The sequence below is a fragment of the Chelonoidis abingdonii genome, chromosome 4, assembly GCF_003597395.2.
Source record: "Chelonoidis abingdonii isolate Lonesome George chromosome 4, CheloAbing_2.0, whole genome shotgun sequence".
Taxonomy (NCBI): domain Eukaryota; kingdom Metazoa; phylum Chordata; order Testudines; family Testudinidae; genus Chelonoidis; species Chelonoidis abingdonii.
The window spans coordinates 65,592,814-65,612,077 of record NC_133772.1 but is presented as its reverse complement, the minus strand read 5'-3'; the positions used below and the strand labels follow the sequence as shown (position 1 = coordinate 65,612,077).

The window sequence follows — 19,264 nt, the reverse complement described above, 5'->3', positions numbered from 1 at the left end:
TAATTTGAGCTCAACCTTAATTTGTGAATATGCCAGTTAAAGAAATAAGGGTAATGCTTCAGGGAATAAACCAATTGCCGCAGGATTCAGGAAAGTTTCCCCCTGCCCCTTTTCCTCATGAGCACATTGCTCAATTGGATAGTTGCATTAAGCTATTATTTTTGATGATGCGTCAAGTATTGGCCACTTCTGTAGGCAAGATCCTGGTCTTTATGGACCAGGCTCTGGTTTGGTATTCCCAATCAAATGTTCTTTTGTACTGGTTGGGGAGGAAAAAGAAGTGGTTTGATTCTGAGCATGAAAGCAAAAGAAAGTTATGTTTCTGTTTTTGTGAATGGCTTTCATATCTGAGAACAGTTATGGAGGGAGGAATCAGAGGAAAAATGTGGTGTTATTAATTAATTTTGTTTTGCAATGTTTACAGTGTGCCTTCAGCATATAAACAATAAATAATTTAAAAACACGTATAACGAATCAAGTTAACACAATGTAGAAAAATGCCACTTTGCCAAGCCAAGTCACTCAACCTAAAGGCTGAATGAATAGATGTGTCTTGCAACATCCCTGGGGTGAAATCCTGGCTCCAGTGAAGTCAATGGAAAAACTCCCATAGACAGGTTTCACCTCTGAAGTCTGTCAGATCCAGAGAGAAATAAGTTCCTGAACTGAGGGCCCTTCATTGAAAGTGTTCTGCTCCCAATCTGTATATTATCTCTCTTTCTTAACACCCACATATCCCAGTTACTGTGAGATCCCGGGTGATCTGAATTCCAAGGTTATTGCATCAATAAATTGTTGTTGTTAACCACTGCAGACAGGACAAAAAGTAATTGGTTTAAATTGCAGCAAGGGAGATTTAGTTTAAACATTAGAAAAAACTTCCTAACTACAAGAGTAGGTAAGCTATGGAACAAATTACTGAGGGAGGCTGTCAAATTTCCGTCACTGGACGTTGTTAATAACAGATTAGACAAACGCCTGTCAAGTGTGGTTTAGATAGAACTTAGTCCTGCCTCAGTGTGAGGAACTGGACTAGATGACCTATCAAGGTCTCTTCCAGTCTTGCATTTCTATGATTTTATGAAATAAAAGATGCTATGTAAGTTATTCAGGGTCTAAACCATGTGTTTTACAGACTATAATCAATACTTTAAATTTAGAACCAATGTAACATTTATTGCATACGCTTGTAATCACGGCTAATTAGTCATTATGGAAAGTGCACAGGGAGTGCATCATTGCAGGAAATTAAAAAGGTGGATGAAAATATCATGGGAAAACTGAGATGAGGATTATATCACCTCACCACAAGTGAGTTCATAAAGCTAGCTAAGAATGTAAGCAATGCCTATGGAATGAGAGGAGGGAAATGATTAATGGAAGAGACCAGGTTTGTCTCTGGAGAGACTGCCATGTCATTGCACGGTATCTTAAAAAAAAAAAAAATTGAATGAGAAGAACATTTGATAGGAACATGGAGCAAATATGTAATGCTTCAAAGCCAATCCTGTGGCTCCTTATCATGTACCTACCTTCCCTTTGTGAGAAATTGACTCTGGAATATCGATGAGATTATTTTGATTATGGGTAAATTTTTATGACATGATTCTCTTGATAAGATGCTCCTGTGACAAGATATTCTGTAAGGCGATTAACTACTTGGCGGGTGATTCTGGAAAGCAAAACTTAGATATTTAGCAGGGAATCTGACAGTGACAGGGCCATGGTTTTTCTTTTATTTTACATTTATTTTCCATAACAGCATAGCTCAGTTTTGGAGTCTGGTTATTCTCTCACTTTCACCAGTTCTTGTTCTTTTCTTCCTCCTCCTCCCCCATTGTTTTTACTCGTATTGTTTTTACCCATTGACCTTCTGGTTTACATAGGAGCAAGTAGGAGGAGAATCAGGCCCAGTATTTTCTGACTCATGCTTGTTGTGAGCAAACACTTAAGGCTTCGAAGATATGCCTTCAGGTACACCGAATGCAGCTGTAGTGAGGCGAACATCTCCACATTGTGGGAGGATTTACTGCTTTGCAAATGTTGCATACATATCTTGTGGAAGGTGTTTCAGGTTTGCTCAGGTTCACTTTTCAGTGCTTTGTTGCAAAACAGAAATAGTGTCCTTAGATTTTCTGTGTCATGATGATAAAATATACATGTAATGCTTTGACATTTTTGTTCTAAACTAGCGGTATTTTTGGTGCACCAGCAGTGCCATGTCCCAGTCACATGGGATCAGTAAGCATGAATCATCACTATCAAGTCATAGGATGGGATTATATCTTTTTTTTGTTTGTTTCATAGACAGTTGTTTAGTTTTTATTTATTGCCCATCCTGATCCCATTCTACCTGAAGATTTCTCTTTTTGCTTGATTTTTTTGGATTTTCTTCTTTCTTCCCCCTTTGGAGGACCCATCATATTAATTTCCTCCTTCACTTGCCAGGATTTCCTTTTCTAGTCATTCATTCTTAGATTTTATGATGATTGGTATCTGAGACGTAATTCTAGAGAGAGTTTCTGGGAAAGGATTACTCTGGGGGGTATTGGTATGGTAATAACTGGGAAAGAGCCCAATATTGATAGTTTTCCTGCTAGTAATATGTAGCAGAGGCATTTAGATGGTATTGTTTGGCACCTGATCCAAAGCCCATCGATGTTAAGGGGAGTTTTAGGCATTGACTTCTAGTGGGCTATGGCTCAGGTCTTTAATATACAAGCTGTTCTTTTTGCTTTGGAGATATGAGTTCTAGACCAGTTTTAGGTCACAAATAAAACAGGGTTTGGTGGTTGTCTCCTACTCCCTGGTGGATATTTGCATGCATCATAAAAATCACTGCTACTTGTTACTACATTCAGACTGTTAGCAGTGTCTGCTTATGAGAGGTCAAAGACTGCAGTAGCAGAAGTGTTGCTGTGTTTCCGGAACTAGAGGAGAGAAGCTTCAGCCATATGGCTAACATTTTCAAATGTAGATGGTTAAAGTTAGTCATCTAAATTCATACTGACTTAAATTGGAGTTCAGGTCTTCTGAAAATCAGGGAATTTAGGCATATTTTGTCCTGAGTATTTTCCCACAATACTTTCCCATGATGTATCTGATTGTAGTCATTATACTGGGACCCTTTACTTTTGTGACTGCACTACTTGTTAGTATGAAGATGGGGAAACAGTGTGGCCTAAGAGACTCAGAAGACCAGGGTCCTAGTCACTCTATTCTGGCACTGACAGCCAAGGTCACTTTGGACAAGTCAGTTAGTCTCTCTGTGACTCAGTTTCCCCATCTGTAGAATGGGGATAATGATTTTGATCACCTTTGTAAGCCCTTTGAGATGAATGGATGAAATGTCCTATATAAGAGGTAGGTGCTACTATTAGTATGAATGTTTGCCCTCCATATTGTAGTCACCATATGTTTTAATAGGTCTTCTCCTCTTCTGTGTGCACCAGTAATAAGCCAATGGCTTTTCTAGGACTGTTTTACACAGTCTCCTGTTGATTCTTGCTGCACTAATGCTCCCCTCACTTAAAAGTCTTACACTAATTATGCTGCCCCTAAACTAGCAAGCACAGTCAACTTTTCTTATGGATATTATGTCAGTGGTCAGTTGTAGTTTAATAGTGAAAAAAACAAGGATAAGAGTCATCCATAGCTTTGTTAGAGGTTGTGACGGGGTGTGTACACCATGTAGGCCATGGGGCCCCATGTAGGCAAGAGGTTAACATGGGCCTGAAAGACCAGTTTACATACCTGGCCCGTCTGCCAGAGAGAGAGAGCCAGCTGTAAATGATAATGAAGCCAAGCCAGGGAAGGGATGGGTGGTGATTATAAAGCTAGGAAGCGGTGAGGCGCCTTTTTTTTTTTTTTAAGGCAGAAAGGGGCTGCAGGGAGAGAATGTGCAGTCAATCTCTGGGGAACGGAAGAAGTCCAGGGAAGCAGCAAGAATTCTGAGGGAGTAGACCTTGGCTGGGTAGGTATGGGTCTCAGGTCTGGAACCCACAGGAGAGTGAGGGCCTAGTTTCTCCTACCAGCCACCAGGAAGTTGGGGTGAAACCCTCTGAGGTTAGGGGTGTAAGGGCCAGGGAGCACGGAGACAGACAGAAGGCCATTTAACTATAGAGTTGTTGGACTCTAGTCCACCCCTTCTGGGGTAACAAAGTGTGACTTAGCTGGAGGGCCAAGTTGTGGGAAGGGAGAGCACCCCTGTAAAGAAGTGACTGTCAGCAGGAGCACCATACAGGGAGACAGCCACTGTGCCCGGTTTGGCCACAGGGAGGTGCTCCTGCAGTGAGCGAACCCATTTACAGACATTCTAAATGTCAGCTTAGTTGCTTACATTTGAAATATTTTTATTATTACTTAGGTTTAAATGAGAATATTTTCCAAGTGAACATTTAAAAAAAAAAACAGCTCAAACTGGACATGTTAGCATCTCTTTAGGGTTTGCCCTGTGCATGTGTGTGTTTTGTCAAAAGAAACACTTTACTGTTCTCTTCTAAACACTTCAGTTTTATTTTGTTATGTCTCATTCTTACGCTTTTTATAGTGAATTGAAAGTTAACTTCCTCTGTTGTTGAAAGAAGTTGTTTAAAGAAACATTTTTGGATACGCTTTTTATTTTTAAATTTTGTAGTGTGGGAGATCAGCAAGGGAAAGGATAATTAAACTGATAAGTAGGGAAGCTGATCTTTATGATCGTAATAAGAAAATCAGGGAAATGGTTTATCAGAAATGTACCATTATAGTTTAAATGATTAAATTTGAGCTTGAAAAGAACTTTAAACCTGAGCATGCATTTTCTAGTTTATTTAGCACAAATGCTATTATTATGACATCTCCCTTTTTCACCCTCCAGAGCCAAACAATAACTTTTTGATTAAACAGTTGGCTATTGTATGTTCCAAATTTAATAGCAATAGCCTTCCTACAAAACCTGAGTTTTATCTAAATTGCTTTCCTCTTGTTCAGCGATTGTGAACTCCTATTGTATGACAGAGACATCATGAAAAATCAGAATTTCTCACAAGAAGATTATTTTTATCAGAACGGAGAGCTGAAATCTAGATGAACAATTGAGTTCAATTTGTTACAAAACTGAAGACACGTCAAATAATGCATCCTATCTGTAAATACTATTGAAAAACAATCACATAAGGTATTGGCACATTTTCATTGGGAAGAATATAGACAACTGTTAGAAAGAGAAGCATGTAGAGACAACCTGGGATCCCTTTCCAAAAGCAGTTCTTAATCCTTTCAAAGGAACTGAAAACAGACAAACGCCAATATTGCAGTCTTACAGCTAGAGATTTGTTTAATGACCTGCTATAATCAGAACTTTCTTCATGCTGCTGGGATGCACAAAATAAACAAGCCAAACTTTCAAAGTTTGATTTTTTGGGTGGCCTATGTTAAGAGCCTAGGGCATGACTTTCAGAAGTGCTGAGTACCTGAAACTCCAGCTGAATTATGGGTGCTCAGCACCTCTGAAAATCAAACCCAATTGGTGTCTCAGATTGAAACAGACATTGAGGCACCCAAACGCAGAGGACACTTCTGAAAATATTGGCTATGCTGTTAAAGATTATTGGATTCAGGAATGTGACCTAAGCAATCTCAGCACATTTAAAGACTCTAAAGCTATAGATGGGTGCAAACAAGGTAAGCTAAAAGTATGTTTACAGGGGAACATGCGTGTAATGGGGTGGCAAACTTTAGGATCAAGCTGAGAGATGTAGGACTCTCTTTTGATGATTCACCCTAGTGTCAGATACTAGGACCCTGCACAGAAATGTACAGCTTCATCGGACTCTCCCTGGCAGCCACACCTGGTAGGACCAAATATCTCCAACCCAGGAGTATAGTAGGATCTGAGTGCCTCTTTGAGGAAACTAGGGATTGGGACATAAGGGTCATTCAGCTTGCAACTCTAGACATAGCAAAACACAAGCTAAAGTTGATTTGTTCTTATTAAAGTTCACAGTAAAGAAACCTCAGGAATCAGGTAAACCTAGTTGATATCAAGCATGGATGTACTGTTCTAAGAGCAGTGCTAGTATATTTAATAATGCTGCTTATGTTTAATAATGTCAGGTATTATAGATTCAAAAAAATTAAATGATTTGGGGATTTTCTGATTGAAGTATTACCTTATTGGGTTTAAAGTATAACCCATTTATCAGAGTCCTGCTTAATCACAACTCTTGGTTAATCCATGTTTGCTAGCATCTGCTGCCATTAATGTGAACAAAGCAATGTTTCTGGTGCAACTAGGTAATTTGGAATTCCCCAAAGTAAGTAAGAGAGAGAGCGTGTGTGTGTTTGCTCCCTAGAACTTGCTGACTTTAGCTTATTATTGCTGCATGTTGTATATGAGAAATCTCCATTGCAGGAGGAAACTATCATATTTGTTAGAAAGGAAGGATACTCCGGTGGTTAGGGCAATAGCCTAGCACATAGAAGATCTGGGTTTGAATGCCTGCTCTGGCACAGACTTCTTATGTTATGTCTACCCTGCAGTGTAAACTCTGGGGTCAGTGGGGTCCTGCAAACTGAGTGTTTATAAGTCTGAGCTTGAGTGTCCACACTGAATATTGACTTTAGGTTTAGAATTGCTGAACCTTGGTCTCTAACACACACTCTGGTGTCTACACTGCAATATGCAGATCTGACTCAAACTAGCCTCTCATAGGTTTCCTAGCCCCTTCCCCAGCTCCATCTGCTCTAGTCCTTTGTTCCTCATTCATTGTGGGAAAACTTCATTATCCATCTCGCGGCAGTTGACAGGAAGTTGTCACATCCTGCCAAGAAATGTGTGGGTCTGTACATTCCCGGCAACTGGAGCCATTGACATGTAAGAGTCACCATTTGAAGACCTTGTCCTGCTTGGTCTGCACTGCAAAAGTTCATGGTGACAACGTTTTCCACCAGTGGGGTGTCTACCTTCATGGACAGGACAGGCCACCATTACCACCAAATAACATTGTCATAAATTGAATAATTGCCCCCATTATTATTCTACCCCCTATTTGCCTTGGTTTATGAAACCATGTACTGATCTGGCAAAAGAAGGTTTAATTACACTCTTATTGGGTGTAGAATGGTGGATTAAATGTGCATTTGGCAGATTGAAATGCTGCTGGCACTGTTTACAGAACCATTTGGATTCCATTGTCCTCAGTGCTGTCTGCATTATTATGCCTTGCTGTGCTCTTCACAATCTTTGTGAATTCAAAGGTGAGCCATTTGCCCATGGCAGTATGACAGTAATGCAGGGGTCGGCAACCTTCAGCACGTGGCCCACCAGGGTGGTCTGCTGGCAGGCTGTGAGACATTTTGTTTACATTGACCGTTCACAGGCATGGCCTCCCGCAGCTCCCAGTGGCTGCAGTTCACCATTCCCGGCCAATGGGAGCTGCAGTAAGCAGCGCGGGCCCTTCCTGCAGCTCCCCTTGGCTGGGAATGGTGAGCCACAGCCACTGGGAGCTGCGGGAGGCCATGCCTGTGGATGGTCAACGTAAACAAAATGTCTCTTGGCCCTCCCGCGGATTACCCTGATGGGCCACGTGCCGAAGGTTGCCAACCCCTTCAGTAATAGATTGCTGAATTGGTACATTCAGCCAGAAAGTGCACCTGTCAGAGCTTTAGCAGAATGCACATGGGACACTGAAATCAGGGATGCTTAGTACGCTTGCTGTGGAAGAGGGAGAATAGTATGTTTATGGATCTATTTGTGCAGCAATTTTTACAGTAAATGAAGTATTCTTGCTGTATGCAATGAATGGGGGTGTGTGATTGTCATGAACTGTTTATTGTGGATGAGTTGATTGCCTATGCAATGTGGTGGGGGATGGTGGTTTGTGTGACATGAATTGTGGGGTTTTATTATGGTTTGATCTGAATAGATGTATTGAGAAATTGTGTTTGGATGCAGTTTTCCAATTGTGTCTTCTCATGTCTTTATTTTTATTCTTCAAAATACACATTATATGATGTGGTGCAGTGATGAAAATAGACTCCTTAAATAAAACAAAAGCCTTTGTGAATATGGCAATGTTGCAAAAAACACTATTAAAGCATTTTCAGGCGGGCCAGCTGCTTATACAACATCAAAACACCAGTAATAAACCAACACCCAAACCAGTGATAAAATAAAGTGCATAACACAAATGTTTATTAGTATAAAATATTGGAAACCAGTGTTAACAAGTTGCTAACATTTGTGTGTCGCCTGGACCCCTTCCCACATTCTTCTTCCCCTTTCTAGCATGTTTAGCATACTCTTGGTGCTGCTGCACAGGGGTGGAGCACTGGTGGAGGTACATTTACCCTGTCCAACTAGTGTTCAGTCCTGCATGCATGGGCCACCCAACCATGATTTTGTCCAATGTGTTCCTGGTCTGCAAGACATGGTATTGTGGAGGGAACTCAGGATGTGGTGCCGGTGGATCAGGAATCTGAATTCTTGTGGTCATTAGCACAAGCAGCCTCTCAAACAGGTCTTTCTGCTGAGCTCTGTCTTCCTCCCTCAACCGATATTCCTACTCCAGAAACTGTGCTGCAAGTCTCTCCTCACATGCTGGTGCTCTGCTGCCATCTGTGCCTTTCCATTTGCCATGAATCCTTTCCCCTTCCATATTGTAACTGCTTGTTGGCTCTGTCCAGGAGGTCTACCATAAGTTCATAATGGAAATGCTTCATCTTTGACCAGTCCATAGCAGTTCAAAATCCCAGGATCCTGCTGGACTCTGGCTGGAGTGCTGAGGTGAAAGGGCCTGAAAGCAGACATCAAACAGTACATTTATTGTCTCAGTACTTAAATAAAAAATGTTTGGAGCATCCTCAGAAAACGGTGCGTGTGGAATCTCAAAGTCAAAAAAATGATACTTTGTAAAACTCAGCTTCAGTATAGTTTTAGAGGAATGCTTCAATTCCCAGAAGCTTCATGGGCCCAAAGAGTTAATCAGAGTGAAAGGAGTATGCACAATAGTAAGCTGAAACATACATGTGCAATATGTTTACATTTTTTTAGACCATTGTAGGCAGGGGAGGAGAGGTTGCTATGGTTTATTACCTAATGTGTCTCAGTTTTTTTCAGGCATTCTGGAGGACATAACAATCCTTGAGGTTCCTGAATGGCAAAGAGTTATTCTATTCCAAGCTACTGGTGGCAAGCCACACATGCTTGTCTCAGAGCTTTTCAAGTATATGAGGACTGAGCAACACATCCATGAGTGGAGTGGGCAGGTGTCCTATAGAGGATGGCCTAGAAAATATGCCCTTCCCCAAAATGTGACTACCTTTCTGGATTTCCTACTATGGAAAAAGTTTCCAGCTTATCAGCAACTTGGGTTGGGTCAAAATTCATAAGGGAATCAACAGGATGCTGTGCTAGTGTCCACATGGATTACTGACTCCCTACAGTTTACGATACAGCCTGCTCTGACTACATCTACCTGTGTTCTACATACAAAAACACATGATAATATGAACTCTCAAAGAACTGCATAGACCAGGGGTTGGTAACCTTTCAGAAGTGGTGTGCCGAATCTTCATTTATTCACTCAAATTTAAGGTTTTGCGTGCCTGTAATACATTTTAATGTTTTTAGAAGGTCTCTTTCTATAAGTCTATAATATATAACTAAATTATTGTTGTATGTTCATGAAGCTTCATTTCAAATTAAATTAAAATGCAGAGCCCCCCAGACTGGTGGCCAGGACCCGAGCAGTGTGAATGCCCCTGAAAATCAGCTCACGTGCCGCCTTTGGGACGCGAGCGATAGGTTGCCTACCCCTGGCACATTGGACTGCATACAACCCCCTGTTGTATTTCAGACATTGATTTTTGTCATCCAGGCTCTACATTTCCCCTCTCCCCTGTACAGTTTGTTTACAGTTGGCTCGTAATGCTTTGGCATGGGCGAGTTCTCCAGTGTGGTGTACTAAAAGGGAAGGCAATATATGGTTCTTATTTTGAACACCCCAGTACATCTTTGTAAGAATGTGTGAGTAGCTCATAATAATAGTAATGCTGAGTGCTCGTTCAACTATTTGTGCTTCCTGGTCTCCATTTTGAATTCCAGTTTGTGGTGGGGTGATGCCAAGTTGCTGGTGTGCATTTCTCCATTATCGGATATACACTGCTACTCATAGTTTATAATAAAAATTGCATTGGGTCATAAACTGGAAATCCCCCCCATTTGTATATTAAAAACAACATACCTGGAACCAAACACTTACCAGGCACTGGGGCTACTTCTGTGTCTTCTGTTTCTGCTGTTGGTTTCAACTTCCATGAGGCTGCTTCTCTGGAGGGTCACCACACAACTCCTACAACTATGGACCCAGGATGTGCTACCACTGCTCTGGTGCAAAGCCTCCTTGGGGACTAGTGTGAGCAGCATAGTCACTTTGCTAGTCTGATCTGGCACCTGTTGGCTCTTCATTTATGCTATACTAGATTCAGGGATCAGAAGGTCACCATTCTGCTGACCAGGCTATTGTGAACCACTTGGGGCTTGGTGTAGTACACAGCACCCAGTCAAAGTCCTCGTAAAAGAGGCAGGATGACAGAGAGTTCCCAAAGGTACAGTTTTTATCCCTGGCTTTCTGTTAGTTAGGCCAGGTCTACACTGCGACTTTAAATCGGTTTAATGGCCGATATACCGATTTAACGCTGTATCCGTTCACACGACGTCGTCATTAATATCGAGTTAAACGGCTCCTTAAATCGATTTCGGAACTCCTCCCAAACGAGAGGAGTAGCGCTAAATTCGATAGTGATAACTCGGATTAGGGTTCATGTGGACGGAAATCGACGTTATTGGCCTCCGGGCGGCATCCCAGAGTGCAGCACTGACCGCTCTGGACAGCAATCTGAACTCGGATGCAGCGGGCAGGTAAACAGGAAAAGCCCCGCGAACTTTTGAATTACATTTCCTGCTTGCCCAGCGTGGAGCTCTGATCAGCACGGCTGGCGATGCAGTTTGAAATCGAAAAAGAGCTCCAGCATAGACCGTACGGGAGATACTAGGTCTGATCGCTGTATGGGGAGACAAATCTGTTGTATCCAGCTCCGTTACAGAACACGAAATGCCAAAGCGTTTGAATAAAAAACTCCAGGATACACAGCGCTGTGTGACAAGCGTAACGGGAAGCCAGAGACTCAAATGGACGCTCATGAAGGGAGGGAGGGGGTACTGAGGACTCCAGCTATCCCACAGTCCACAGCAGTGTCTGAAAATTATTTGCATTCTTGGCTGAGCTCCCAATGTCTGTAGGTTCAAACACAGTGTCTGGCGTGGTTCAGGGAACAGCTCCTCAGTTTATTTCCCCCCACCACCACGTGAAAAAAAAAAGGGAAAGATTGCTGTGCTATGGCGTTTGCTCAATGCACTCCGCGAAAAAGGCGCCAAAGGGTTGTCTGCTGCCTTCACAAAGGGAGGGGTGAGGCTGTACCCAGCACCACCCGGGGCAGTGTTTTCTGCCCCATCAGGCACTGTGCTCTCAACACGGAAGTGGGAACTATGGGATAGCTGAGGAACAGCTACCCACAGTGCACCGCTCCTGAAATTGATGGTAGCTTTGGACCATGGACGCAAACAATCGATTTCGGGATCCCACTGTGGACGCGCTAAACTGATTTTATTAGATCTGTTTTGTAATATCAGTTTAAGCTAATTCGAAATAATCGTGCAGTGTAGACGTACCCTTACTCTTGAGCCGCTTGATCTGCTCTCTTCACTGGCACCGGTCCATTGAATCCCCCACACTGTCAACTTATCCGCTATTTCTTGGTACATGTGGACATTTCTGATACTCTTACTGAAGTTGAACATGTTGCTTGCCTTGCACCACAGGTTTATCAGAATCTGACTGTGGTCCTGTGACCACATAGCCATATGCTTGACAAAGGACTTCTTCCTGTAGATGGCTGAAGCTACTGCAGGTTCACTCTGGAGCTCAGCAATCCATAATTAAATGGAAGAATTAAAAGCTGAGCAGCTGTATTTGAACCAGACACTTTCTTCAGTTTTCTGCAAGTTGATTGGCTAGTCTTGGGATAGAAAGGATATGAACACTGGCCCATGGGATTGTGAGATACTCTCTGGACATGAATCTGACGGACCCGGGACCAAGCTCTGTCCATGCTGTAAAATGATGCACTGTGGAGCCAAATCCCACTGGGACTCTGGCTTAAACCCCTCTTGTTGAGTCCAATGGCTCAGTTCTAGAGGGCTTGCTGGCCTGAGTCCGATAGATGTGTGTGTATAGACAGAAGGGGGACTTGGGCTTGAGTCTGAGCCTGGGCATACACTGCAGTGTAGACATACCCTCTGAGTCAGTTCCCCATCAGTAGAATGGTGATAAAAATACTTCTGTACCTCACTGAGCATTGGGAGGGAAAATACATTAAATATGATGAGGTAATGGAGGCTATGTAAGTACCTAATATAATTTATTATGGATTGTGTTCATGTATGATGGGAAGTATGCATGTACTTATGGTGTTTTATGAACATTTTACAGTTATCCCCCTGATAGATCTTATATAATTTTAAAGGCAAAGTTTTCTGTATGATTCTATTCCTTGCGTCATGGTGGCTACTCATACAGGTGACTATCTGCGATGCTTGCTTGTGAAATATGTTCTTTGATTTGCATACCTTTCTTTGGTGAGCTTGACTGTGCAGCTAATGTAGGTATATTACTTGTATGGGTATTATATACTTTAATCATTTGACAGAAAATAGAACAATGGTAGAATGGGAGACAACACAAAAAGGAGAAGAGAAACAACCTAACATAGAAGGGAACTGGGAGTGAGAGACCAAGAAAAGAAGGGAGAGGAGATACCCAGTGTGTGGAACAAGGGAGAGACATGTAAGGAATTTGTAAAGGTTTTTTTGGAACTAGTTGGGAGCAGCACACTGTTTCATGACCAGATCACTCCTTCTACCATAAAATCCATGTGTGTGGGGGGGAAGGGGAGCAGGGTTTGCTCTCCTGAGAAGTAGGATACTTAGCCCCTCCCCCTCAATAACAAAAAGCATGGAAGGTCATTTTAGAGCTGCACAGATCTCGATGGATTTGCATGAGACATGGAGTCTTCAGCACATAGCCCTATGTCTTTGCACTGGCTTGAGAGCCCATTGCCCCCAAGTCCTCCTCCAGGGCTTCCTCCATTAGTAAATGTCCTTCATAACCTTCTTCAGGGGTTGTGGGGGGTGGGCTTTAGTCTCAATGAAGTCTTCCTTTTCTGGCAGTGCTACAGAACTCTGGTAGTGCTCTCATGATTAAGGCATGAAACTGGGAGGCAGAAGATCTGATGTAGGGGGCAAGTCAGTTAGCCTTACTGTGCTGCTGTTTCCTGGTTGTGAGACTTCATTCATTAATATTTGTAAAGTCCTTTGAATTAACCCTCATTAAATCCTCGGATTATTAATCGTCCACTGTATTATTATGAACAATCAATTCCTTTTTATTCATTGATACAAAAGCTTCTTTTTGATACTAGTTTTGGTTTTTGTTTATGTGGATACTTATCCTGTCATCAAAGGCATCTAATTTGTCTACCTGGGGAGCTTTGCATTATTATTTATTTATTTATTTATTTATTTATTATTTTGGCTGTGTGCTGTTTTAGTCATGGATTTAGTTCTCACGTGTTGATAGTGTATTGTACGCAGTACGATATTCCTCATGGTCTGCTGCAGTCTGTTTCTTTCTTTAGGAATAAAGATATGAGTTTTAATCTTTTAATTTGCCAAGAATGTAGCCTATGTTTTGTTGGAGTGATAGGCTGTGCAGTTTTGCAATGGCCTTTTCATGTTTTGCTGATTTGAGCAATATGTGGTAATAAGGTTTGTTCCTATAATCAATGAATAAGATATCATCCAAACACCTTTTTTGTAAAAATTAAGCCCACATGGATCAATTTCTACAGTTGACACCTGCACGATAATTAATTATAAATAGATTTAATGATCTAGAAAAAATATATTTCATATCTGCCATGGAGCATACACACATGAAGATCTTCTTAGACATCAAAAGCTACATGGAATAAGGCACAAAGCCCTTCATTTTTAATCTGAGTGGTCACCTGAGGGGAGAAGCTAGATGCTCCAGAAGTGCAGTTAGAATAGAACAATGCACAGAGAAAAATGAAGAGTCTATTACCACAGAGCATATACCATATGAATGGGACCTTCTGAAAGGACCTTCTGGAAGATAGGTCATTATAGCTTTCCCGCACAAAGGACAAAAACCTTTGTTTTATCCTCAGGAAAGCCAAAGATAAACCACTTTGGCCTGTATCTCATTTGTCTTCCTTATATTTTGTTATTGACCTACAGTATAATGCATGTCGATTTGTATGCTTTACATTGAAAAATTCATTCTTCTTATATAATTGAAGATAGATCTCATGGAGTCCCTTAAGAGCATGTTACCAGCCCAGGTAAATAAAAATCCAATATTCTCTCATAAGTAGTGTTGTGGAAGCCACTGTATTGCTTTGTTTAAAACATTGGGGCTTTGTCTGTTAACAGAAAATGGAGTTCTTCATGGAATATTGACTAGTATTTTACAAAGACTAGACACTTTCCAGAGATGATGTTTTTAACCCAAGTCATGAATAAAGATGTGCTATATATCTAAAGAGAAATTCCTAATGTAATTGTGTAATTCAGTGACTCGCTTTTTCAAGGAGCATGTCAAATACTCTGTGCCTTGTTCAGCCTTTTAAAGCAGTTTTGCATTTGAGTAGATGTTTAATTTTGCATGTGCTTATAGCAGCAAGGAGATGCTTACATTTAAAAATATTGATAGAAATGATACGTGCAAAATTCCCATAATTCCAATAATATGATTTGGAAGAATACCACCCTGTTTTGCTGTCCAAATAAGTAAAATAGCTCAGCATGAGAATTTTACAGATAGGATAGGTAATTACCTAGCAAAAACAAAAATATCCCAGAGCTCTGAATCTAACTTTGCATGCCTTTTTGTACTGCAGCATGTTAAGAAATGTGATGAATTAGGGTTGATTGTAATTACCATAAACTTAAGCAATTAACTCACAGAATTATTTGAAGAACTCTTTTGAACTCTCTGCTCATGTTCTTAAGTTGTTGAGTTTCAATGTAACTATTTTCTTAGGCCTGGGCTACGCTAGCGGAGGGGTTCGAATTAAGATACACAACTTCAGCTATGCTGTTGGTGTAGCTGAAGTCAAAGTATCTTAGTTCGACTTATCTGGCTGTCCTCATGGCAGCGAGTCGACTGCTGCGGCGCCACCATCGACTGTGCTTACTCCTCCTGCCGAGGTGGAGTACGGGTGTTGATTAGCTGATCGATTTATTGCGTCCAGATGAGATGCGATAAATTGATCCCCGATACATCAAACACTACCCGTGGATCTGGCAAGTAGTATAGACGTACCCTTATTTCTGAAAAATACAAAGTTTTTTTCCTTTCTGTGGCTTTTTTAGCTAGATTATTCTCCCCTTATTCTGGCAAGCTGTTTCTTCCTCCTTCTCAAGATAAACAAACGTCCAGGGAGTACGTGTCTTTATTTTTGACTGCATTCATTTTGATGTTTAAATTTAGCAATGCTTTTGCTAAAGTTCTTCAAAACTCAGACCATTTTGGAGCTCAGAAAATAAAAGCAATGATTACATTAGTTGAGCCTGAGCTTGAACAGATTGGAAAATTAGTGAAAGTGTAAATTGAAGGATAACTGTGTAGTGAGTTGTTGATGGACTTGTATTTTGTATTGGAAACTGCTCACATTCATTTTAAAGCTACAGCTATCATGCTAATGTGGGAGAGAGGAAGAAAAAAAAACCCCATTCATCCATTTCCTATTAAACATACAGATACATTACAAGTGAAAGAACTTGACATGTTCAGAGTCTGTTCAATTGACTGGCTTGCTGGTATGATTATGGAACAATATGAGTTAGAGTAATGGAAATATGTTTCATCATCTTCCTTAGCCTCCCTATAGTACCACACTTGTTCTGATATAAGGCAGAGGGTCTGTGCCTCCTGGCTGTATGAATGGTACTATAGCTAATGGTCAAAGCAAAGGGAAGGGGAGTCCAGAGTCTTCTGTTGAATTCCTGGCTCTGCTGCTGGCACTTAACCTCTCCATGCTTGAGTTTTCCATATTGTAAAATGGTGATAATATTTTACTCACTATTTTAAAGTGTTTTGAGAGCCTGAATAAAAGGTGTTATATAAACTGTCAAGAATTATTATTACTATTATTCATTACACTTCAGCAAAAAAAAAAAATTAATTGGTACTATACATGGGTGTTTAATCATAAAGACTTCTTTAAGCCAAACTTTATATCATTTCTTTTTTCACTGACTTTTTTTTATTAGACTTTTTCAGAGGGAAAAAAAAGACTTGTTCCAACTAATGACATTTCCCTCCACAGGATTTATGAACGTGTCATAGATCCTCCAGAAATGAATCTAACGCTAGGAAGCAGTTTATGGCTAGGACAGCGGAACAGGAAACATGGTTTTTTTAAGGTAAGCAGATATACAGTAGCAAATGTAGGGCACTAACCTCAGCTTTATTACCTTGCACACTCCCTTCATAGGAATTTCAGTAGGGATTGTTGGTATCTGAGGAACACAGGTATGGGTCCAACTTGTCACAAAAGGGCCTGATCTGCATGGTGTGGACTGTTCTCTCAACCCCAATTGATTCCACTGTGCCTTAGGAGGTATTCCTTGTCCTCCTGCAGTGTATTGTCCTGGATCACTTGTGACTGGAATGAAATTGTGGAACATAGTTTTAGGAACCCAACCAAGAGTCACTATCTTAAAAACCTTAAGAATAATTTTTTACAGTGGTCTCGGTGACCAAGCAATGCATCTCCTAATATTCATAGACCAGTAGGAATTGAGCTTCTTCTCTGTTACATCTACATTAGCCTCTCATTGCTATTGATGGACTCCATAGTTTCCATCCTTCACAGTTTAGGTCCCATTTGACTTCCATCAGGTAAAAGTCCTTTGTGGGCCTGACATTATTCACAATGGTGAAGGTATTTGCAATTGTGCACACTGCATGTGCCCTGCTGAAAAGCCCAGGAGAGTTAACTTCTTTCCTTAGTGAACTTCCCCTCTTTTTGACCTCTTTTCCACTTGTCACCAGTGATCAACTAGTTCTGATTTTCTAGGCAGTTGATTTGATCCATGAACTATAGTTTGTGCTGCATGGCTTTGAGGGTCACAGTGACACAGAGCTTGAATTGCTGATAGTAGGGAGCCATACTGTACTATCTCCCCCCTGTAGGTCCATGCACATTGCATACTATGTTCTCATAGATGAATGGTGACAGACACTGCTCTGACTGCCATTCACATATAATGAACACTCAGGTCCTGGAAAGCTGACAACCAGTTGAAAATGGTTCAGGGCGCTTAGGTCAGGCTTTTGGGATGCACAAGTAGGTCTGGAAATGGATGTTGGAGATGCTCTTTGCATAGGAGAGTGAAGATATCAAAACTCCTCCTTCAAAATTTTTCTTTGGTAACCAACAAGTGTGTGCCCTATGGGTCATCCTCACTGCCATAGCTGACAGAGCGCATGCCTGCTGGTTGTGAGACACCTCAAGCCATCCTCATGGACTAGACCAATGTAGGGATGGAGACCAAAAAATGCATAGGGAAGGTGCAATTAATATTGTCTTGGAGACAAATGCCCTAAGACCTGGGAACCCTAATTCCCTTTTTGTTTCTCGCTTCTGTTCCCTTTATCCCCTGGCAAGCCTTGCTGGCATTATGGTCCAGGCTGAGTAGTTGTGACTCTTAAAAATTAATACTCTGTGCCATAGGCAAAGTTATAGCTAAAGCTGACCAACTGTCATATCTAATTTTGTGTCCAGTGGATCCACAGGTATTGCAATGGATCTGTTGCTGACTAAAGAGCATGGAGTTTAGTCAGCTGGTGGATGGTATACAGCTAAGCTCCTGATAAGTAGTACCTTATATGTTGGATAACAGAACACAATCTAAGTATTCATTCAAATCAAAACAGCATCAATTTGATAAAATAGTCCATAGGATAGTGATATGCTTATCTACATCATCTTGAGACTGGCATGGCTTTCCTTTATCAGGATGGTTGATGACCAGTTCAGTTTCCTTTTGAAGCATTCATTATTTAATTGATGTTGCAGTTACTAGTTTTTGAAGAACACCTCCTCTTAACTTTGTAAATTTTTCACCCGAGCCAAACAAAATATCAAATGCAATATTGCTTAAATAGTGTAATTGGTGTGACAACTCTGTTTTACGTGTGTGTGTGTGTGTGTGTATGTGCATGCATGCACTACCTCCATCACTGTTTTGCTTTTATATTTAAGTTAAGGTCCAAGAATTGCACTTAACATGGACTTCATTTCTTGTTGTAACAGCTGAACTGTCACTGTGGAGTGAAATTAACGGCATGATTTTATTCTACAGCTGTTGTTTTTTACCTCAGCTGCTTCCCATAATTCCACAGATGGTAAACATATGTTTAGAGCTGCATAGAAAAAAGTAAATTATATTGGATTCACTCATCTTTAATTCTTATTTTATGCAGACAGCCAGATTCTAGGAACTCTGGGATACTATACATTTGTAAATTAATATTTCTACATATTAACAGTTTGGAAACAGCAGAGTAGCTAATGATATGCTAATGAGCTGCCAGTTTTTATTGAACATAATGAAAGTCGACAAGTGCCTTTCTTTGCTTTATGTTTGCTTGAATATTTTACTAACTGTCTGCAGGGCAGAAATGCGTAATTGGTTGCATTTTTTAAATCCTGCTTGTGAGTTTCAGAAGTCTTAAGGTTTTTTTTTTTTGTTTTGGTTACCCATTGCAAAAGCTTGGAATTTTGCCAGTTTATAAACAGTACGTATCTCCATCCATATATTTTCATGCTCAGTAGGATCTCCCTTCCCTTTTCAAAGCAATTTGTTTCGGGGTTTAAAGCATAAAATATATAATTATTTTCTTCATTGTAAACGGAGATCTTCAGGAAAATAAGAGTGGTAAAAAAGAATTAGCATATTTTGTATGTGTGGTGGAGCTGTGCTAGTATTTGTATGTGAAAGAATTGGGTATTCTGCACTTTAGCCTAATCATAGTTATTCCAAAAATATTAGAATTTTAATGGTGTTATGTACTATTCATTTTGCTGCTCCTTCTTCTGCCCCTTTTTAAGAAATGAGAAGCTTTCTTAA

At 40.7% G+C, this 19,264-nt stretch overlaps 1 protein-coding gene across 7 annotated transcripts in view; it reads left to right on the top strand.

Moving 5' to 3' along the window:
• The window catches only part of NELL1 (neural EGFL like 1), a 465,038-nt gene that overhangs the window by 74,436 nt on the left and 371,338 nt on the right, over positions 1 to 19,264 (top strand). For all 7 annotated transcript variants that reach the window (XM_032794577.2, XM_032794575.2, XM_075065234.1 and 4 more), the window contains one exon: positions 16,456 to 16,552. In XM_032794577.2, coding sequence (XP_032650468.1) covers positions 16,456 to 16,552 — 97 coding nt within the window. The remainder of the gene's footprint in view (positions 1 to 16,455; positions 16,553 to 19,264) is intronic.